At 42.7% G+C, this 23,157-nt stretch overlaps 1 protein-coding gene across 1 annotated transcript; it reads right to left on the bottom strand.

Moving 5' to 3' along the window:
- Nucleotides 1-54: 54 nt before the first annotated feature.
- On the bottom strand, nt 55-19,503 carry LIG1 (DNA ligase 1). Its single transcript, XM_079950690.1, has 27 exons — nt 19,402-19,503; nt 18,632-18,718; nt 15,021-15,177; nt 14,563-14,674; nt 13,402-13,512; nt 13,129-13,284; nt 12,874-13,029; nt 11,693-11,804; nt 10,249-10,347; nt 9,540-9,596; nt 9,274-9,446; nt 8,935-9,101; nt 7,780-7,856; nt 7,398-7,489; nt 6,753-6,852; nt 6,043-6,128; nt 4,879-4,994; nt 4,683-4,778; nt 4,427-4,537; nt 4,039-4,110; nt 3,753-3,897; nt 3,351-3,433; nt 2,836-2,988; nt 2,524-2,577; nt 2,026-2,169; nt 1,145-1,237; nt 55-358 (listed from the first exon to the last, which is right to left on the bottom strand). Exons 1-27 carry the CDS (start codon nt 19,416-19,418, stop codon nt 281-283), a joined length of 2,904 nt encoding a protein of 967 aa, XP_079806816.1. The 5' UTR covers nt 19,419-19,503; the 3' UTR covers nt 55-280.
- Nucleotides 19,504-23,157: the final 3,654 nt, after the last annotated feature.

The following is a 23,157-nucleotide window of genomic DNA, read 5'->3' as shown; positions in this document are numbered from 1 at the left end:
GCCATGAGTCATGTGAGTGAAAGTCCAAGATAGCACAGCAAATGATACAGGCAGTTACCAAAAATACAAGGGTTTATTAACAGACCATCATCAACTCAACCTATGCCTGCATTTGGGCAAGCGCAGGGCCTTATCAGAACATGCCTCATTGTATCTTTACCACAGCTCCACAGAGTGGGTGGGGTACATTCATTAGATAAAGTCTGAAGATAGCACCAAGATTCTACCTTGACTCCAGGAGGGGTTCAGCAAAAACCCTTTCACAATCAGATGAATAGGATTAGTAGAAATCATCATCTCCTTTTTCCACTGATTGCTGATTCAGAATCTGCTGCTGCTTCCGGTACAACTCAGCCACCTGCAGCCAGAGAAATATTATGGAAAGCTGTCCATTTTCCATTGCCATTCACCATAGTAACCCTGCACACTGCTACCTAGTCCTTATCTACAGTTCCAGTGGGTGGAATCCAACATAGCACTATGGAGAACATTCTGTCAGTGCAAGGGTTTCTGTTTGCACAATGGAACATTAACCCTAATTCAGTTCTAGGGGGTTCTCCTAATTCTCTGGGGAGGACATGGGGCACATAGTGGGGAGGAGAGGGAGGAAGTCCTATTGTGCAAGCAGAATTCCTTGTGCTAAAGGAATGTGTTAGAATATTGCCCAGTGTTCCTAAACCTTTAGATCTCTGGAGGGAGATGGTTCCTTAATGTCCTAGATTGTACAGTGGTACCTTGGGTTACAGACGCCTCAGGTTACAGACTCAGCTAACCCAGAAATAGTACCTTGGGTTAAGAACTTTGCTTCAGGATGAAAACAAAAATCGTGTGGCGACAGTGGGAGGCCCCATTAGCTAAAGTGGTACCTCAGGTTAAGAACAGTTTCAGGTTAAGTTCTTAACCCGAGGTACCACTGTATATGTTTCCAAAGAAAAACGAGGCCATTCTCTTGCATGTCACAGATCTGTCAAGAAAACCTGAAGATGATCCCTTCTCCCTCCTCACCCGCTTCTTAGCCGGTCTACAGAAATTAAATACTAGAGTAGTAAAATGAAGAGATGGCTCTGCACAGTCTGCAAACAGACAATGACTATTAGACCCATAGACTACAATCCCATACATATGTATCCTCCCATCACTGTACCTGAGTACTGGCAGTGGCTTCCTCTGGTTTCTTATCATCACGGATGCGTACGAATCTTGGAAAGCGGAGGGAGATGCCCTTTTCTTCATCAACCTGCAGTGGAAGGACTTGCTGGTCAGAAGTTTAGGGTGGGATGTTTCAGTGCCTCATTTGTACAAGGCAGTTTCCCCCAAAATATGTTATCTAGAGTTCTAGCCAATTTCAGAACTTGGTGATTTGGATAGCAAGGGAAAAGAAATCGTATAGGATATGCCCTTCTTATGCAATACAGTTTTTGCGATGTGATACTTATTTTAATTCTGAAGAGGCAAATTTTAGTGCCTAGATTACTTGAAGCACTGACTACTCTTTCCTTGTCCAGAACTAAGCCATGATCTCTTGGGAGCAATCTTGACACTGCCTATTTAACACATAATCTCTGAAAAAAAGAGTATGTGGTCAAAATTAGTTAGCATTTGATTGTGTTTGGACAATAAAGTTTTGTGGTTTTTCACTAGCATGTTTTCAGTTTGGCACAATGCTTTACACCCAGTTGTCTTGATTCTCCAGTGACAAAACCTAAACACTGCCTTTATATAGCATGCTGAATTAATGTTCTCAGAGAACTTTGCATTAAAAAGATTTCCTGAATAGTTACATCCTACTCATTACCCACTGTGTATCTAATCAGAATGATTAATGTGAACAAAAAATAGTTTCCTAACTCAAGGTATGTGTGTATTGCCCTTCATACAAATTTATTCCAGGGTGGGACAGTTCAGGAACAAAAAGCAGGTAAGTGAAGTATATGCATCTAAGCCTGTCTTACGGATAGTTTTGAGAGGTTTAGTGTAGAATTATCATACATACAATCTCTCACCAATGGCCCATCAATCACTCACCAAACCAGCTGCTGCTTTGTGGACTGGAGAAATGGATAAGTCAGCACACCTCACCTCCCAGACATGCTGAGCCTCTAGCCAATGGTCAGGCTCAGCTGTTCCACCCCAGCGGTAGTAGGGTCGTGGCTGTGGAATCACATAGTCCTGCAATATAGAGACTAGAGTAAGTAGTATTTGTATGGACTATTCCAGAGGAGTTTGAACAATCTTCCTCTGGGCTCTACTTATAGCTGAGGGTTGGGTGCCCGCTTAAGACTCTCTAGGCATAGGACACAGAACACTGGTGTTTCTCCCCTATAAATCAAGAAATAGTTGACTAGGGCAGAAGGCCAGATCCAAGGAGGATGGGCTCCCTTCTTTGCCACTCCTAACTCCACATAAATAGAAATTCCTTGTAAAGCGATAAGGTGGGGGTAAGGGGAATGAGAATTTCTTCTGTATCCAAGCATGAAGGGACATACAGGAGGATAGTTTGTCAGAGCAGAAAAAAGCTCCTACCTTGAGAGAGGTGTGGAATTCTTCTAGGTCGTAATCTGTGAATCCACAGCCGATCTGAGAGTAGAGGGGAAACATGGCTGTTAGGGAAGTGTTGCCTTGCAGAGCTGGCAAACCCATGTGCTGGACATGATGTGGGAAGTGCAAGACCCACTCAGTTTACTTCTCAGACTACTTTCATCTACCCTCCTGCCTTTTAACTTATAAAACGGCAACAAACAAAAGTACTTTTTAAAGTTTCGGGCCAGGTGCACTTGATGCTATAGGGCACCACAAAGCCAAGTTAACAGTTGGGTAATCCTGGGGATGCCTTACCTTGCAGATGCTCTGGAACTCCTCGCTATCATCATCATAGCAAGCCAAGAGGAAACAACCATATACACCTGCACGTTTGCCCTTGCCCAGATAGGCACCGATCACCACAAGGTCCAAGGTGTCGCCAACACCCTCCAGATAATCTTTCTTAAGCTGGTATGGAAAACAGAGTTACTAAGTGGAGCAACTTGTCTGTTCAGGCATATGGGCTGAACTTGTATCTTTGTCTGGAACTTTCAAATGATGCAAATTTTGATTCTGAATTTGAGGTATATAATGTTGCTTTTATGAATTTTTGCTTATAATATCATTGTCAGCATTCCATAAGGACATTTTATTCAAATGAAGAAGCAAGGAGGAAAATAAATAAGATGCCCTCCTCCCTCCAACAAGAGCACAGTCAATTTGGGGAAGGAAGGGGGCAGGATCTTCACTTCTGCCTCAGGTCAGTCGAGTTACAGCAGACTTTCTTTTGCCAGGTGGCACTACAAGCTGGACTGGGATTCTGTTCTCACCTTCAGCCAGTTGTGAGATCTCTTTGCAATTTCGTATGTGGCATCCACTTCCAGCGTTTTCACCATTAGCCCCTCGCATGAGTCTGAGGGAGACAAACCATCCTTATTATCCCAACCTCTATGGCACATTTATTTATCCTGCTCCTTTTGTTAAGGAGCTTTAAGCTGTCCACATGGTTCCCCCTATTATCCTCACAATACTATAAAATAGGTTAGGCTGAAAGAGGGACATGCTCAAGGTCACTCAGTGAGCTTCGTGTTAAGCACAGAATTAAACCTGGGTCTCCTACCCATGACTGCATGCTGGCTCTCATTGTGGGGGCTCACCAGGAGTCTAGAGCTTCTTATGTGAAATAATACAGTGGCAAGGAGAACAGTGATCCACCACTATCCCCACAATACCTTTGATGGAGCATTCGAGGAAGTCTGCTATCTCATCAGTGTTACTAGTGTCCATGGAGGTTGCAAACAGGAACTGGCCTTCAACTTCATTGAAGGAATCATGAAGCAAAGCCCGACGCTCAGAAAGGGGTTTCCGGACTAGAGACTGGAAAGATGCACAATTACACGTTTTGAAAGGCAGATACAGAACAGGGACTCCAGTGGGGTGAGGAAGGCCTAAAGCAGGGCATCAGGAAAACAAATGACTGAAAGCACCAAAGATCCAGGTAATACTGGATACACTTACCTGTCCATTAAGGAAGAGCATGTCGAATGCATACACACAAACCTGCACTCGGATCTCTGTGGCCTCTACATCCTGGAGAATAAAGGTGCAGTCAGAGAAAAGGGGAAGTACAAATTTTCACAGGAAAATTTCTTTGAAATGTTTCTGCTTATTGGTTTTATTTTTCCTCACGTCTCTTGCACACCCCAACTAACAGATGCTTGAAGAGAAATCTTCTTTCCATATGCCGCACAATTTATTCATGGAAGGTACTCTTATTCCCAAAGCCACAACTCCCACATGCAATACCCTCCTTCCCCAATCCAAACATAATCCACCTCATTATAACTATGGTGTGCACCATACCCGGTTAATATTTTTGTAAAACAATCCAGCAGAGGCCACTTACCTTACGCTTGCGGGTGGTGAGTACCTGGAATGGCTGGATCTGTTTGGAATCAGGATCCCAGGCCACAGCTTCTGCATCCAAAATGCATGATTGCACAGAGCTCTTTTTTACCTGAACAAGGGAGTGGATTTAGCTTAGCTACCCTTTTGAGACCCAGTAGCTATAGAGATGACCCTGTGTTAGCAAGCCTCCACCACATTCTGTTCCCTCCTAGTTATGCACTCCTTTCACCCCATACTTCTAAATGTTGCTGCACCTTGGGGATACGGCTAACAATGTCGGGGTACTTTGTTGTGTTGTTCTCTTGGTTCCGGCTATAGACGTGCACTTCTCCATTATCCAGGATGTGTATCTGTGAGAAAGGAAACAGTTTATCTTGAGCTACAAATTGAAAAGGGATGGGGGTGGATCCCCCTTTTTGGCCTTACACCATGCATCCTTAGCACCCTTACCTGTGCTCGCTCCCCATCGTATTTGTATTCACAGGTGAAAGCTGCCTCTTCAAATCGCTTTAATATCTCCCCAATTCCCCTTGTTGGGTGAGCCAGCATGGGCTTCAGTGGAATCCCTGTGGGGAAAGTACACAAGCTGAGATTTGCAACAACAGTTTAATCAGCAAGTCGTTGGAAGGGAAAGTGACAGAGATCCCTGTATGGAAAAGAACAGGATTCAGGAAACATATGATGGTAATGGAGAAGAAAGGGGCAAGGGAAGCTCAACATCACCCCCCCCCTATTAATATAGCCTCAGCCCAGTATACCTGTTCTCTCTGTTCTGCCCAGACACTGAGGTCCAGCTCCGAGGGCCTTCTGGTGGTTCCCTCACTGAAAGATGTGAGGTTACAGGGAACCAGGCAGAGGGCCTCCTTGGTGATGGTGCCCACCCTGTGGAACGCCCTCCCATCAGATGTCAAGGAAATAAACAATTATCTGACTTTTAGAAGACATCTGAAGGCAGCCCTATTTAGGGAAGCTTTTAATGTTTGATGTTTTATTTTGTTTTTAATCTCTTGGGAGCCACCCAGAATGGCTGGGGACACCCAGCTGGATGTGCGTGGTATAAGTAATAAATTTATTATTATTATTATTATTATTATTATTATTATTATTATTAATTCTTCCCAATTTAAGTATGGAGGCCCCAACTTAAGAGATTCCAAAACATGAAGTCATGCATGACAGAATCACTTCTTACTGTTGTTATAGACAACACCTGTGTTTTAAAATATACACCCACAACCAAGAGGATTAGAAACTGGTTTATTTTGTTTCTGTAAATGAAAGCATATGTTTTTTAGAAATTTTTGTTTTGCACTGGTTAACAGTTTTCAGAAGAAAACTGAGAGAAGGACAAAAAAATTCTAGGCAGAATAAGCAAAAAAGGTGGAGCTAGCCAGAACCCTGATCAGAGGCAGAACTAGAACTGAGAGGGACTTTCTCCCTTGTATTGCAGCTAATTTGAATAGCCCTGCATATTGGTGTGTGAGAGAGGACCAACCCATCTGAAGATTCCCTCCTCCTTGTAGGAGAATAAATAATTCTGGAAAAGAGGTAAACACTCTGCTGAAGGCAATACATTAAATTTCCTTCCACCCACAAGACAAATGTTCTAGGTACCTGGTGTGATCTTGCAGTGATGAGGCAGACTCTCCACACCATGTTCCAGAAGGACAGGCACAATAGTATCATAATTTGGCAGCTCACTGAAAACAAAGTAACCAGAATGACTTAAGATTTCTGCTAAGGCCTTAGTTCCAAGCCAAGGTCTTGCAAAAGAGTAGTACTGCTTGCAGCCCTAGGCTGCTGATTCAGAAGCCAGCACTGCTCATGCAGCACTCCCTATGGCTATGTATGGCTTCTCTGGCATTTATTTGCTCTTGCAGAAAGTTCTATCAGGCTCCAGGTTGTAGGAAAGAAAGGCTAACGTGAGAAAAACCCACATTTTACTACTAATTTGATAATTTGCACTCCAATCTGATTACAATACAATAAGAGCAACCCTCTCCCCTTCTCTCCCCAAAACAAGGAGTGCATTTAGGCATTGGGTGGGGTAGGCTGAGTTTACACATAAAATGCAAACTAGCAGATTAACAGTGCCCACAATTACTCTTTTACCACACATGGTTATTCTTATCATCCCAGAATGGATACACTTATTTATTTTAGTCTGGAAAGGCCCACATACACGTGGCTGAGAGCAAAAAGATCTGATATTCCTTGAGGTCCCATTGCTCTTTGAAACTTTAGCTATTTCAGCCTCTGAAGACAGAGAACTAGGGACAGATGAAAAACAATTGGGTCTGAACATTAAGCAGAATGTTACTTACCAGAAGGCCTGTTTAACAATCAATGCTCTCTCGTCCAACCAGTTTTTGCGCACTTCTGCAGACTTGCCCTTTGAAGCATCCAAAACTCCTGGGGGAAATTCTATAGAGGGAAGAAATATATCTATTCCTAGTGGCTCACATATAAACTGCTAAGGTCCCTGTAGCTGGGATGTGCGCCTCTTTGTTTATGATTTCACTATGAAAAATACAGAATCTGTTAAACAGTTTTCAATTTTAATTCCTAACCCTTAAGCTTGCAAGATAACAAGGAAGTTTTTATACATAGACAGTATCTGGAAACAGATCAGGAAACAAAGGGAAGCTGAGCGTGCTTAAATATATTGCAAAGTTCCGTATCATTCATGGCTACCACAGCCCAACTTTTTGTCTTTCTCCTATTCCTTCTCCTCCATGTCTCAAAGCTTCAAATTCCACATTCTTACAAAATCTAATCTTTGGAAATAAGATACCCATTTATTTGCATTTAATTCTGACCAGTTGCAAAATACACATTACTCTTGTCCTGTGGATGGCACCAAATTCTCTACATGCAACATCCAAATGCTTGACACTGGACACTAACTATTCCCAGCTGCAACACAACACAGCTCCAACCCTCACTGCTGTACTGTATCCTGTACTCACTTTGTCCTGGAGGAGTGAGTGATGCTGCCTGGGCCAGAGCAGACAGGACAGACTGCTCTGCTAACCCAATCCTCAGTTTTCCTTCTAGTGACCTGTGATACAAGAAAAAAAAACCAATTGTAACATTACAAGGCTGGAATTGAGGGCTCTAGGAGAACTCTGTGTGTGAATGGGTCTGTGTTTGTTGGAAGCAGGGATATTAGGCGTGGGGACTGAGAAATAGGGTGGTGTGTGGCAACAATAAACCAACGGGTAAGATAGGAGTGGGAGAAATAACTTACAGTATAGTTTTAGGGAACAGAATGTTACAGGAGTGCAGTATGGAGGTGCTAAAGTGAGGATATGAGAGGATGCACACTAGAAGAAGATATATCTCACTCACCGAGCAACGTAGCGAGCCTCTGAATAGCGACAAGCAACAAACAAAGTCTTGATAATGTCAATCTTCTTGTTCATTGACTGAAAGAAGCACAAATGGGAGTTAATGTTGAGATGCATCTGGAGGGAAGGGCAACCTGGCACATACTTCAGGAACTCTTTTTAGTGTTATACAGTGGAATCCCCATTCCTCTGCCATACATGAAGCATATATCTTGGTTGCTTCAGACATCATGTGAAGACATATATTTTTGCCCAGCTTTCACTGACCTGAAAGAATGGACCCTGATGTTTCTGAATTCCTGTGTTTAACTGCTCCTCTTTTTATAATGCTGTTTTACTGCTTTTAATTGTTTTTATGCTATTTTTGTATACTGCTTACAGATTTTTAAATATTAAGTAGCTTAGAAATGCTTTTAAATGAATGAATGAAGATAGCAAGCTCACAAAAATTGTGTTCAAGTTAATGCTTTTATAACTCCCCTCCCAGATATTAGCTTATAGCTATGTTCCCTTGGGGACTCTGCAGCCTATCCTTTGTATGATTTGTAGTAAAAGAACAGCCCAATCTAAAAGTACAGAGAAAAACCCTCTGCTTTAGAATCCTTGTACTTTTTGAGTACCACACATGTATACTCCTTTAGCACAGCATTATCTGTGCTTTCTTGGAAAGTATCACATCAGATATGTTGCACCAAATGCACATTAGAGGAGAAACGCTTTGGGGGTGGTGAACTAGATTTGGATGGTGGGCCAGAATTATTATATCTCTTCATTGTGTAAGACAAATTTGGTAGGTGGGAAGGATGGTCCACCTGTCAATCATCTGGTGTTATAACATTAGCTGATCTTTGTTGCCTGCAGTTTCAAATCCAACTGTGCAGGCAAGTGCACTGGTTGCAAAGCTCCTTTCAAAGTGTTTCACTGGTGGTCAGGTATTGCAAAGCCTATTGCACAAACCATAGCAAACCTCTTTTGCCTAAGCCAGGTCTTTACATGCTCCACAGATGAGTGTGGCTTGACAAAAATGGGCTAGCAGAGGTTCTAAGTCTCTGCTTTAGGCTTAACCTGACCTCAGTCTTGCCCCTTCCCCAGATAACCCAATGCTTTCTCTTGGCTCTTGTCCCTGACCATCCGTGCCCAATCATCCATTACTTACAGAGCTTCCTGTCATACGCCCAATGGCCTGAAGTTTGCCAAAGACAGAAGCAGCATCAAGCTTGGGTGGGGCAAACATAGTACCCTGTGTAGTGCGGCTACTTTCAGCAACCAAACCCAGGTCTCCCTTTTCTGCTGCTTCTGCCTTGATCTGGTCCAAATTACGACCTACAGAAGGAAGGAAGGACCACAATGATCATGAACACCATGGTCTAGCTCAATCGCCAATTTCTTATGAATTCCTGACAGTCTCATCATTTAGATAAGGACAGAGGCAGCCATTATTACATTGGTGCTGAATGCCTGGAGATTAGCAGTAACTGTAACTGGGCAAACTCACCTGTAGCCTGAGCCAAAGCTTTCATGAGGATGGTTTTACCAATGCCCAACTCTAGGCCCTCATATGCTGGGCCTAACCGGTTGAGACAGAGGTAGACACAGGGCAGCAAGTCTTCTGGAGACAGAGCAATCACGGAGCGGAAAAGATTGCTCAGGGTCTCTATAATTTTCAACCTGGCAACATAGATCAGAAGCGTATTAGAACAGCTTGTGGTCAGATAAAATGCTACCCCCATTCATTCCATGAATTCTAGAAAGTGACCTTACCGGGCAGATTCCTCCTCAATCTTCTCAAAGGTACGAGCTACTGCCAGGTATGGTACCCTGTCAGAGGAATGAGGACATGACACTGGTTCAGAGCCATGTAGCTAAATAAGGATCAGGCAACAGAGTCAGTTGCTGCTTTCTTGTACCTTTTACATTGCCTGGCAAGGGCTGTGGTCATAGAATATGAGTATTAAAAAGTCTTAAGTCATACCAAAATATCCATCCACCTTCTGCATTGACTGAAACAAGTAAACCAAGATACACCATAGAAGAAAGCCACTTTTCCCCTCCAACCAAAGCAAACATGGAGCGACAAACCAATGACAAGAGTGCTTTTTTGGACCGTTTAGAATCTGACCTCAGGGCAGGAATTGGATTAGATGATCAATGCAGTAATTTTCAGCACTATGATTCTATGGTCAAGCATGAATGTGGCTAACATGAAAACAGACTATCCAAACAGGATGGCTAATCTTTAGCCTTCCTGATGTTGCTGGCCTGCCATCTTCCCTGACTATAGGCCATGCTGCCTGGAGTTGATGGGAGTTGGGAGTCCAACAACATCTGGGGGTCACAGGTTAACCACTTGTTAACTATGCTCTCTAGTTCTTGGATTATAAGGGGTGTATGAAGGTAGACTATGGAAACAAGGGTTGCGACTAACAGCCTTCTGTCACACAAAAAAGGCCCCCACCCTAGCAGCACTTACCTCCTGCCAGGGCCCCAACAAGCATCATTTATAGGATGATAATTTCCCTTCATTGGGTTGTAATTTGTAGGCTCAAGTGTAAGAGATGGCTTGGCAGAACTATAAAAGCAGGAAATAGGCATGCAGTTTGACTGTGACCGTCATGTATGTGTTCAGGCAACTTAGCAAATAAGTCCACAAAGGTTTCAAACCATTAACCTTTTTCTCTTAAAATAAATTAGTTCACCTGCACATGCATAATCCACTGTTACTTTGTTTACAATAATTCTCCATCTTCTGATGCTAATTTCTGGCTCTGCACAAGCAAGTGGTTATTTATAGATCTCTCCTAAAGACAGACTGATAGGATCCAAAATGGTTCAGAGTTGGTAATCTTATTTAGACAAACTAGCGCTGACAAGAGCTGAAACTTTCTAGCATTACTAAATCCACATTAGTTAGAAAAAGATAAAAATAAAATAGTCAAAACCATTTTAGACCCCACATGTGACTAGGTACTTGAGGGTGTGGAATTCAATGGCACCTTGAGAAATATTAACAACCCCAACTCTTCCCACAAAGCCAGCCAAGACCTAGGTCAACACATATTATTTCCCCAGGCATTCTTTACCCAGTCTGGGATTGGAGTTACTAGCTTTTCCTTATAATCAGTACTAAGCTAATCAAAGCTCTAGGGATAGCCTTCACAAATGTGAGAAGGAGCAGAGAAGACAACTAAGTAAAATTAGCAACTCATCAAGTGAATGAAGGGGCCAATAATGACCACAATCAGTGCTTTTTTTTTTTCAGGGAGTACTCAAGGGTACACATTACCGACACCTCTCCTTTTTTGTTTTGTTAAAAAGTGACACTGTAACAGCTTCATAGTGAGTACCAGTACCTATTTTTCTAGGGAAAAAAGGACTGATCACAACCATCAATTCAACTGTCTCATTGGACAAGGAGATTCTCAAAGTATGCCTAGTTTATGCAGGAGAGAAGATGGGTAAGAATGAAGGGTGATTGTGGTGGGATTCCTTACTTGGGAATGAGCAGAAACATAGACCAATTCCTCTATACAAACAGTGAAACAGAAAGTTCAAAGTTTGTCAAGGCACTGTCTGCCAGCCCTAACTTCTTATCACCATCATTACAGTTGTTAGAAACAACCAACATAACATGTACAATTGTGGGACTTCCATACAGTCCAAAACAGAAATATTTGAATTTATTGTCATCTATGGTGGTTTTTTTCTGTGGACAAAACACTTTACAGTCTCTCTTACTGTGCTGCTACCATTACCTTTGGTTTTCCCTCCAATCAACTCTCCCAAGTGAGCAAAAACTAGCTTGCTTCCATACAGAGTGGCTGGCAATTGTATGAATTCCTGCAGGCTACTCTAGAGTTCTAACCTGGTGGTAACACAAAAGAAATATAGTGCCTCAAATGGCACTGATCACTTGCCAGTCAGATTTGCTATTGGATTCATGGCCATTAAGGCTCTTTGGTGCAGGCATGATTCCTCCTATCACCGGCACTTCTTTTTTCTCTGTCTTCATAGAGGCTTTCCGAGGGGCTATAAGGCAGAAATGAGACAAAAGTGGCAGTTTCCCTCCATAGGCAGAACAACTATTTTGGAGTACTGATGAATCTATGAGAATTACCACAAACTTGGGAGGTACTGGGACCAAGTCTAAGACATTGGAAGCATTCTGCAGTAGGCCAGACTCTTAGCCCCTTCTTGGACTATCAACAGTGAGATTTCAGAATCACTTCTTATTTTTCCTTTTCCTTTTTTATTCTATTAAATTTGTCAGTTGCTTTATCTTGCCTAGGGCAATCCAAAGCAACTTCCAATCAAACAAATAGACAATAAACCCCACATAGATACATTGAAACCAAGATGAAAGAGGAATACATTAAAAACATCCCACTCACTTCTAAAAGACCACAAATAGTTAAAAGTGAAAAAGGCCTGGTTATAAAGGGAAGTTTTTGCCTGGTACCTAATGATATATAATAATAGGGCCAGGTGAGCCTCACTGGATAGAGCATTCCACAAATGAGGAGCCACTGCAGAAAATGCCAGTTCTTGTGTTGCTGACCTCTGGACTTCTTGCAGAGGAGGCACATGAAGAATGGCCTCAGATGAAATGTGCAGGGTCTGGGTTGGTTCATATGGGGAGAGGCGGAACTTGAGGTATTGTGGTCCTGAGTAGGCCCAGAAGCTAATAGCAGCTAGTGCAGTCGAACCAGGATTGGTGTTATATGCTCAAGCCATCTTGCCCCAGTGAGAAACCTGGCCACTGAATTCTGCACCAGCTGAAGTTTCCAAACAGTCTTCAGAGGGAGACCCACAAACCTCCTGGCATCTGTTATCTCCGTGTTATGCAGCACAGTACTGGTGTAGAAGGTATTCTTTCTTCCACACAGTTCTTTGTCAGTCCCTTTCAAATTTCCTTTCACAACCATTCTGACTATTTTTTTTTTTAAATAAAATCCTATATTTTCAAGAATCCAAAACTCTCATAATATAGTGGTTTCTAAATGGGGCCATGGATACATTCCCACACAACATTCTCAGTGGGGATCTAATAGAAGTACTATCATTTGAGCATGAATATTTGCATCTACCATATGCTCACCAAAAAAATTAGAGATGGGCTTGCTGGATGGTTTAGGGGGTGCTGGTGTTGTCTCTTCCTCTGCATCTTGCTCAATTTTTACCTGCACCACTTCTGAATTATCATCGTTCATTTCTTCTGTCTTGATGGACCCCTCATCTGGCTCCCCTTTTGTGCCTACACAAGAAGGATACATTCCCACACAACATTCTCAGTGGGGATCTAATAGAAGTACTATCATTTGAGCATGAATATTTGCATCTACCATATGCTCACCAAAAAAATTAGAGATGGGCTTGCTGGATGGCTTAGGGGGTGCTGGTGTTGTCTCTTCCTCTGCATCTTGCTCAATTTTTACCTGCACCACTTCTGAATTATCATCTTCCATTTCTTCTGTCTTGATGGACTCCTCATCTGGCTCCCCTTTTGTGCCTACACAAGAAGGAGAAGACAAGGTCTAACAGAATTCAAAGAAGGTTCAGTCTGGATATCTGGATATCATCTTGTACCTTTCTTCAGCCTTGCAACCAGGCATCAGAAAGTACTCACCCTCTCCATCCTCATTATCTCCTTTCCATCTTTTGGTACAATGTTCCTGCTGGATGCTATCATGGTTAATGACTTCTTCCTCTGCTTTACGTTTAGGGAGCTGCTTGCGTGCTGAAGGCAGAGATAAGTCTTGCTGATGGACAAATTGGCACTACAATTTTCTTAACAATTAAGATAATTTCTTGTTGGTACAAACTAAAGTAAGAGTTAGTTGTCACCTCACTAGCCCCTCAGCCAAACTGAGATATGAGACCTAGGAGCTAAATGTCACCTTAAACCTAGGTTATGGGTGCAACAATGGAATGTCACATTCACAGACATTAATGATGTTCAGGTCCTATGGGTTCTGTCTCTGCACTTGTCTAGCCATAATACCACACACTGATGTGTTAGCCTGAGGGAATTTTCCCAAAAGGGTTAAGATGGTAGGCTGCTGAAAGGGAAGTGAAATATTTTAAGGGAAGCCTTAGAGAACACCATGTTGGAAGCCTTAGTTCCAGTTTTTCTTTGCCTGCATTTACTATTTGAAAATTCTTTGCATTTTTCTAGGATTGCTATGATTGAAAACTACTTCCCCAGGCTCTGGAATCTAGTGAATCCCCTATGTGTATCTCAAACTGCAAGTTGTCCTTCTGTTCAGAGCCAAATTTCTCCAGTTAAGAGGAAACAGCCTGGTGATAAAGCTATTCTATTACTTTAAAGTGTGCAAGAAACTTTTCAACACATTTGTGATTTCAAGCTGTTCTGCTGCATCAGAAAAAGTATTTTATTGCAAGTTGTGGGTCCATCCATCCTTGCCATCTTAATTTTTCAAATGTGTAACACAGGGAAAATTAGGGAATTTAAATATGTGATGTGCATGTATGTAACAGTCTTTCCAAGCAGCTAAAAGAACTAGAAGTGGCACTGATCAATAAGCCCATATTCTAAACAGTGCATGCTTACTTAGAACTAAACCTCTCTAACTTCAAAGAAACTTACTTTCTTATGTGTTTAAAGAATAATTTCAAAACAAATGCCACTAAAGAAGTCTTACAGCAGAGAGGTGAAAGTTGTAAGATAAGAGCCAGGTCAATATTCCATTATACTATCATGTACAGAAGAAGAAAAAAACCTAAGATTTTATGGTTGCTCTTGATGACCAAATGGCTGGGTACCTACCTGTTCTACGCCGGGGAATGTAGGTGGGTGAGGGAGAATTAGAGGTAGCTGGGCTGGTGCTTTGTGAGGTGCTCTGCGCAGGAACCTTTTGCTCTGGAACACAGTCAGAAACCTAAAAAGGCAGAACTGCACAGTAAAAAGGTGTCGGCAGAAGAAATAACTCCAAATAAAAGTTGCATTCTTGGGGCTGGGCAGGACAAGAAAACTACCTGAGAATCAATTTAATGTTGAAATGAAAGAAGCACTACAAAGGATGCGGTTTTGAGGGTAAAAGGGGGATGTAGCAGTCTTTATACATAGTGATGAACCAGGGCACCCTAAATACACTAAGTTGCTGGAAACTGAAATCACACCCAAAAGACCAGGGCTGCAAGACCTGAACTACAGTTTTCAGAGATGGATTGATTTCTGCATGAATAGTTATTCGAAGATCAGGACATGTCAGAAAGGGGGCCTACCTGCTTGTTATTATCTGCCTCTGTATCCTTTTGTTTTGGTTTCCCAGAATCCTCTTCACTTTTAATAACGGAGGTGGTTTTTTGGGCTGCAGTATTCACTGGGGAATTTGCATGGTGTGTTGTACCATTTACCTGTGGTTCAGAATCTACAAGTTTCCTGAAAAGAGACAGAATGCTTAGCAACAGAACAACTGGACATATTATTATTATTATTATTATTATTATTATTATTATTATTATTATCCTCAACTTTCCTCCAAAGACCTCAAGTTGGCAAACATAGTCTTCCTCAATCATTTTATACTCACAACAGCCCTATAAGGTAGGTTAGGCTGAGAGATAATTACTGGCCCAAATTCATGAAGTGACATTTATGGCTGAATGGGCATCTGAATTTGGATCTCTACAGTCCTAATCCAAAACTCTAACCTCTATACCATACAGGCTCTCCCATGTATGCATAAGCCCATCATCCATCCCTAATGCGGACTCTTTGAGCTGGATTCATTTCAAAATCCATTTTAGTTTATGTGCCATCAGCAAAAAGCAGGAGCAAATGTTCTAGTAGAGAGGTTTAGGTAGCAATTACACTTCAGGCACACTGTGAAGAGGTAAAAAGAATTGATGGTGTGGCAAGAATTTACTTTTACACCACCTGTTACCCAGGTGAGGGGACAGCTTTTAAATAAAACACGGAACCAAGAGAATTACAGCAAGATTCAGCAGATCCAGTTAGGGACTTGGAGTTTATTAGATACTATTGCAAAAGGGCCAACTTAATGCGGCTATTCTAGTCAAACCACCACTTAAGAAGGTCTGCCATGAGAAGAATTAAAACAAGGGTTTTATAGGCACAGCACACAAAGAGTCATAAAACACCTAAGCATTCTCAAAACATAAACATCCTTCTACATACATCAAGAAAGGTTACACGACAAGTAAAACATATATGGTTCTATATATTCACCCCCGCAATCACCTTGAGATCTCCCAAGAGTGTCCTGGCTTTTTAGTCTCAAATGTTGTATTTCTATCACAATTTCCTTGCCAACCAGGCCTTCAGAAGGGTTGTTTACATTCCAGTCCCTATCTCACTTCCCTTGTCCCTGGGACATTTCAGGAAGCTTCAAGGAGATGTTTGTATTTACACTCTGATGTTAACTAGAACAACATAACCATTTGTGCCACTTTCAAGGTTAGATAGGGTCTCTTGTTTATGGCCTAGAGAGCACAGGGGTTATAAAATATAGGCACACAGGAACTACACATAAAAACTATTCAGTGATGCATTCTATCTTTCTAAACATTAGATGTTATTAATATCTGAAACATAATTAAATCAAAATGTACACCCTGGGTCTCTGATTCTTATATCAATGTCAAGGAACTTGTACATAAAAAGTGAAAAAGCAAACAGTAAGTAAAAGATCAAACTTGTTCATGTTAATAGTTACATTAAATCCTGACACTAAAACGCCTGTGAAGTCTCTCTTTCCATATTCTCCTGTTTTTTTTTCACTCTACTTGGACTACACTTGTCTACTCAGAATTAAGCCCTATGGATGGGCAAGAGTTTATCAGATTGCAGCTTTCTCCTAACCGATTCTAACTGCTTTGGAATGCTCTTGTCCATCACATGATACAGTTCCTTACCAGCCTTCTAAGAGGGTCAACTCTTTTCAGTGTTGGAATGATAAATGCTCCCACTCTATAATAATATAACAAAACCCATGACATAATTATAACAAAAATTAAAATAGCAAGCCAATAAAAATATATTTCATATTTAAACAGATAATGACCATATTGGATTGCTGAACAGTATTTTTGGTTTTCCTTTAAATTTCATTTTTAGCTTCAACAAGAAATCTGTTATCCTAAAAAGTGGGATATAAATATAATAACAGTAATTAAAGCTTCTTTGCTTCTGAGAGAGAAACATGTGGTAGAACTGAAAAGTGCTGCTTGGAAGTATAAAATTGTTTTACATTAACACTGTTCCTAATTTGTACTTCTTCACGTGTATTTATCTAATATCATTAAATGCATTTTAAATATTTTGAGAAAATACAGTGGTACCTTGGTTCTCAAACACCTTGGTTCTTAAACGCCGAAAACCCGGCTGTCGGCTATTGTTTCCAGGGCATCTGCACCAATCAGAACCTGTGCCTTAGTTTTCGAACATTTCAGAAGTCAAACGGACTTCCGGAATAGGTTAAGTTTGGCGCTTTTGTTTTTGCTATTTATTTTGCATTTTTGTTTTTGAGGCTTTTTCAGTTCACTTGTTTTTGTTACTGTGTGGAACCCAGTTCAGCTACTGGTGGATTGTGTGACTGCGGAAATGGATAAAAGCCCCCTATTCAAACAATGACTATCATCCGTGCAGGTAAGAAAAAAATTATTATTATTTTTTCATCTACGATACTGTCTTATTTATTTTATAGTACAGTATATTGATTATTGGGGATGCAGGTGGCGCTGTGGGTTAAAGCCTCAGCGCCTAGGGCTTGCTGATCGAAAGGTCGGCGGTTCAAATCCCTGCGGCGGGATGCGCTCCCGCTGCTCGGTCCCAGCGCCTGCCAACCTAGCAGTTCGAAAGCACCTCCGGGTGCAAGTAGATAAATAGGGACCGCTTACCAGCGGGAAGGTAAACGGCGTTTCCGTGTGCGGCTCTGGCTCTGGCTCTGGCCAGAGCAGCGATGTCACGCTGGCCACGTGACCCGGAAGTGTCTCCGGACAGCGCTGGCCCCTGGCCTCTTAAGTGAGATGGGCGCACAACCCCAGAGTCTGTCAAGACTGGCCCGTACGGGCAGGGGTACCTTTACCTTTACCTTTATATTGATTATTGGGACGCAGGTGGCGCTGTGGGTTAAAGCCTCAGCGCCTAGGACTTGCCGATCGAAAGGTCGGCGGTTCGAATCCCTGCGGCGGGGTGCGCTCCCGCTGCTCGGTCCCAGCGCCTGCCAACCTAGCCGTTCGAAAGCACCTCAAAGTGCAAGTAGATAAATAGGGACCGCTTACCAGCGGGAAGGTAAACGGCGTTTCCGTGTGCGGCTCTGGCTCTGGCCAGAGCAGCGATGTCACGCTGGCCACGTGACCCGGAAGTGTCTCCGGACAGCGCTGGCCCCTGGCCTCTTAAGTGAGATGGGCGCACACCCCAGAGTCTGTCAAGACTGGCCCGTATGGGCAGGGGTACCTTTACCTTTACCTTTATATTGATTATTGCTTTCATTTTATGGATCAATGGTCTCATTAGATAGTAAAATTCATGTTAAATTGCTGTTTTAGATGTTGTTTTTAAAAGTCTGGAACGGATTGATCCGTTTTGTATCACTTTCTATGGGAAAGTGCGCCTTGGTTTTGGAATGCTTTGGTTTTAGAACAGACTTCTGGAATGGATTAAGTTTGAGAACCAAAGTACCACTGCATTGTAAGAGTAAAACCAAAAGGCTCTTACTTAAAAGCACTGGTCTTCAGCAGATTTTATTGTGCATGTGTGGAATCTGATATTCTGTGAAAATTTTGCATCCTGAGAGTTTCAAACTGCATTAAAAAGGGGGAGTAGTGTACAGTTTTGTCCATATATCAGTGCATACCCCAATGTGACTTACCTTTTGGGGGCAGGCTCCTCTTCCAGGTGATTCTTCTCTGCTGCTTCTTTTCCAGGCTTCGTTTGTGCCAAGGGTTGGAAGAATGATCTGCCCAGATACAAATAAATATGGTTATGTCTGTTATCTTCCTCTACTCCTGGTGACAGAGTTCACCCACTTCTTTCAACAACAGGACTGAGGTTATCAGTACTTCTGGCTGTTCGAAAAGCCAATAGCTCCCCCCAATACCGAATAGAGTCACATATTATTACATGGGTATCTTAGGCAGAAATAGTACGCATGATGATACATGGCAAGTCAGTGGTGGTGGAGTGGTTAGAGTGGCAGACTAGGAAAGCAGGGTTCAAGTCCTCCCATGCAGTCATGAAGCTTGCTAAGTGATCTTGGGCCAACTAGTCTCTCTCAGCCTGACCTACTGCACAGGGTTGTTGTGAGGATAAAAATAGGGAGGAGAACCATGCACACAGTACTGGTGGGTTGGAACCCACTAGTGGGTTGTGGCCTGATCCAAGGTGGGTTGCTACAGGAAAACTACCACCGTGCAAATGTATGGTAAAAGATTAAGAAATGGGTCCCCAAATGCATGTCTGGGTTAAAAGTGGGTACTGGGTCTGAAAAGGCTGACAATACCTTCTCTAAAGAACGAGCACACTGTTCAGCTCAGCAAAAAATATTTGACAAGCAAACATTTCCCCAAGTTGCCAATTTCTATGTTTGAACATTTGGGGGGAAAAGTTCTCCTCATTCCCACATTCCAAGGTGATGCTTACCTTATAGTGCTTTGCATTGTGCAGCTTTGGATAAGGGTAGTACTGAACCTGCTGTCAGAATAACAACTCGGCTGGCCACTTCCACAAGGCAAAGAGAGCACAAGCGGTTGTTGGATCCTATCCTCTCATGGCCTATAGCTGATAAAAATGAAAAGAGGAAGCAGATGAACAAACAAGTCATGAATGAGTTCGAGCCTGAGCTACTCCCAGAAGTATGGCAAGACCTCATCTGGGTTGATTTTAAAGCTCAGACAAATAAAATATAAATATTAATCCATCTCAAGATGCAGTACTTTATATTTTTCATGATCTTGCTTTAAGTGTTGATATCCATTCCAAGTCATTGTGATATGACAATTAGAAATGTGTGTGTGCATGTATGTATGTGTGTGTGTGTGTGTGTATATATATGTATATATATGTGTGTATATATATATATATATATATATATATAAATAAAGGCATGACAGTGGGAGCATGCTATGTAGTAAACATGGCACCTCAAACATCCACACATACATACTTGTGCTGTGGAGGAAACCCAAAAGCGTAGTATGAATAGCTAGTCTTATGAGACACAGCTGTCTGGTTCACAAGACAGTGTCTCCAGTTACAGCTCCAGTTCCCTCCTAGGATGTCAGCTGAGAGACAATGCTGTGAGCCTCCACAACCCTTTCGCTAGGTACAAAAAAGAGGATGGAGTTGGTGAGGGACTGACAGAGGCACCTTAGGAAAAAGGAGAGCACTTCCTGTAGCATCAGTTGTCCTTGAGACTAAATTTAAATAGGAAAGGGTGGTGGGGAAAAAATGCAGCTAACTTGTGCACCCTTCTACACATAATCTTACATGTATATAGTGAACTAATCAAGAATGACTACTGTACTAGCTAATGATTTTATATCCCCCGTCACTAACATGGATTAGAACTGTTTTACTCAACTGTGCATAAAACACCCCAACTACAATTGTGTGTGTGTGTGTGTGTGTGTGTGTGTGTGTGTGTGTAAGTCCCCCTGTAAATCCCTCGTAGTACTATGTGCCACCGCCTGCCAACCTAGCAGTTCGAAAGCACCTCCGGGTGCAAGTAGATAAATAGGGACCGCTTACCAGCGGGAAGGTAAACGGTGTTTCCGTGTGCGGCTCTGGCTCGCCAGAGCAGCGATGTCACGCTGGCCACGTGACCCGGAAGTGTCTTCGGACAGCGCTGGCCCCTGGCCTCTTAAGTGAGATGGGCGCACAACCCCAGAGTCTGTCAAGACTGGCCCGTACGGGCAGGGGTACCTTTACCTTTACCTTACTATGTGCCACAGGACAGGATAGAAGGGGATGGCAGCTGCTGAAGATATGTGTGTGAAATTGGAAAGGCTTTCTTTTTTAAAAAAGAAATTATGTTGAAACGCTTCCTGTGGCACTACACAGCCAAGAGCATGTAATCTAAAAAAAGGAAAGATCTGTGATGTAAAAGGGACAGTGGAGAAGCTACATTATCTGGTGCCATGTCTTTTTCAGGGTCCAGAGGAACATCCTTGTGCTTCAGCTGCATAGCAGAGAAATGCTAGACCTCTTAAGATTCATCGACTTACAAAAAACACAGTAGGCAAAATTCCTTGCAGCTGCTACATATGTTGTCTGATAGAAAGCAGGGACAGGGTTCCTGTGCCTTTAAAAGTTGTGGAAAAGGAGAAACTTCAGCAGGAGAGGCTTTCCGCTCTTTCCTAACTTTTGAAAGCGCAGGAACCTCAGTACCCAAACAGGCGTCCATGGTGACGCTCACGTGCCCCACAGTTTTATCTAGTTTCTCGTGTCCTGCCACATTTTAAATGACCAAGAAACAGAACTCCGGATGTGGCAGGATTTGTTTCTTTCACCAGGAACAGGCTGGTTGGCACAATAGTATCTCTGCCTGCGCCCCTTAATTTTGTATGAACAAACATCGCCACACCTTCTGTTGAAGAAAGGCGTGCGGGTGAGGGAGGGGGAGGGCAGAGACAGAAATACGCCGCCCTCATAACGGCGAATGAGACAAACAACGAACGAATAAACCGTTTTTCGTTTAAAGAACCCCATCCACTGAGAGGAGCGGAGGAGGTGAAAAGTATAGGCCGCCCCCCTCAGCAGCCACCTCCAACGGAGGAGGGAAGGAGCCAAAGAGAATAATACCCGACGCCCTCTTGGGTCCCTGGGAAGAAGAGTAAGAAGAAAAAAGGGGCAGGTGAGGGGGCGCCTCCTTGGAGAACTGGGGTGGGGGGAGGGGTTGCCACATTCCCGCCATTCCCCCCCCTTCGCGAAAGGGGGGGCCCACTCTCTGTCTCGCGCTGGCCAGTGAATTCCCGCCAAAACTTTACCCCGCCCCTCCCCCCTCGTTGCGAAGGTTCCTTCAACGGCCTGCACGCGACAGTTACCTGCACGAGCCTCTGCAACGTCGATATCGCTGTCTGTCTGTCTCTCTCTGCCGCTTTGCAAACCTTTCTATTTTTTTTCGCGCGAAAATCCAACTCTGACAGGCGGAGCTACGTCACACACTCGACAACCCTCAGCACGCTGGGAAACGTAGTTTTCTGGTGGTGGTGTGGTGGGGAATCACTCTTCCCCCGTTTCCATCCTTCATTCCGTGGGCATGCTGGGAAATGAAGTCCGATCTGAGGCAGCCAAAGCGCTTTGTACTACTCGTGGTCGGGTGGCGGCATCCTAGAAAATGGATTTATTATTTTTTTTAGATCGCATTCCACTTTTTGATGTCCTGCACTCAGAACTGCTTAGTGAAGTGCGTGCTGGGAAATGTAGTCCATGTTTGTGAGTTTGGGCAAGTGCTGCTGCGGTTAGTGAAGGCACAATTAAATGATTTTATTCCAGTTTTCAGTACTCTTTATAGGACTGTGGCAGTTGCTCCTCTTATTGGGAGAAAACAGACACTACTGATTTGAAGGTGTGTTAGAACATTCGGTATTAATGTAAAATAGTGGCATATAATCATTTTAACACTTTAGATCCAAACCAAATCCACTGTTTTTCTGCTCAATCTTAAAACTGAGAAGGCTTAAGATCTTCTGATCCTGGAAACCTTTATTCCCAGTGTATTTTTCTTCAGACATTTTACCAACAATATGAAAACAGAAACACAAAATGGTTCAAAACTCTAGCCTAGCCACTAATGTGCAAATAGTCCTGCCTCGCAACGTGCCTTTTAACTTAGATCAGCCCATCCTTACCTTTTGGGGCCAGGGGGCATCTTTGAAAATCTAAAAAAAAACTGTTGTGGAAGCCACAAAATATCCATTCCACTGAAGAATAATTGATGGTGCTTGGAAACTGCAATTGGTGCAGAATGCAGCAGCAAGAATGTGGGAGCTGAGATACATTCCACATGTTCTGTACTGGTTACATTGGCTGCCTATTTGCTTCCATGTGCAATTCTATTTGCTGGCTTTGGCCTTTAAAGCACTAATGGTTTGCAACTGTGTTATTGGAAGGATTGCTTACTCCTGTTATGAGACTGCTTGAGCATTACATGTCTAGTTCCTACTCTCCAGAGCTGTTAGATTGCCAGGTATCAGAAACACGATCTTCTCAGTGTCTGTTGGTTTTTAAGAAGCTTGAAAAAAATTCAGTCCATTGTGGGTCTGAAATTTTTTAGTTGCTGCTGCCTATAAGCAAATCAATGCTTCATTTCTAATTGTTATTTTTATTTTTTAAAACTGTACATACATTTCCTTCTGAGGACACAACACAATGAAAGGCAATATATAAATCTCTGAA

This window comes from Podarcis cretensis (genome assembly GCF_951804945.1).
Source record: "Podarcis cretensis genome assembly, chromosome: 13".
NCBI lineage: Eukaryota > Metazoa > Chordata > Lepidosauria > Squamata > Lacertidae > Podarcis > Podarcis cretensis.
This window is presented reverse-complemented; position numbering and strand designations above follow the sequence as displayed.

Excerpts from the sequence above, each read along its gene's own strand:
- LIG1 (XM_079950690.1), bottom strand. Across the intron at positions 11,805-12,873 it reads GCCCATCTCTAATTTTTTTG|CCCCTCGGAAAGCCTCTATG; the intron begins GTGAGCATATGG and ends TCTGCCTTATAG. Across the intron at positions 9,447-9,539 it reads ATTGAGGAGGAATCTGCCCG|GTTGAAAATTATAGAGACCC; the intron begins GTAAGGTCACTT and ends CTATGTTGCCAG.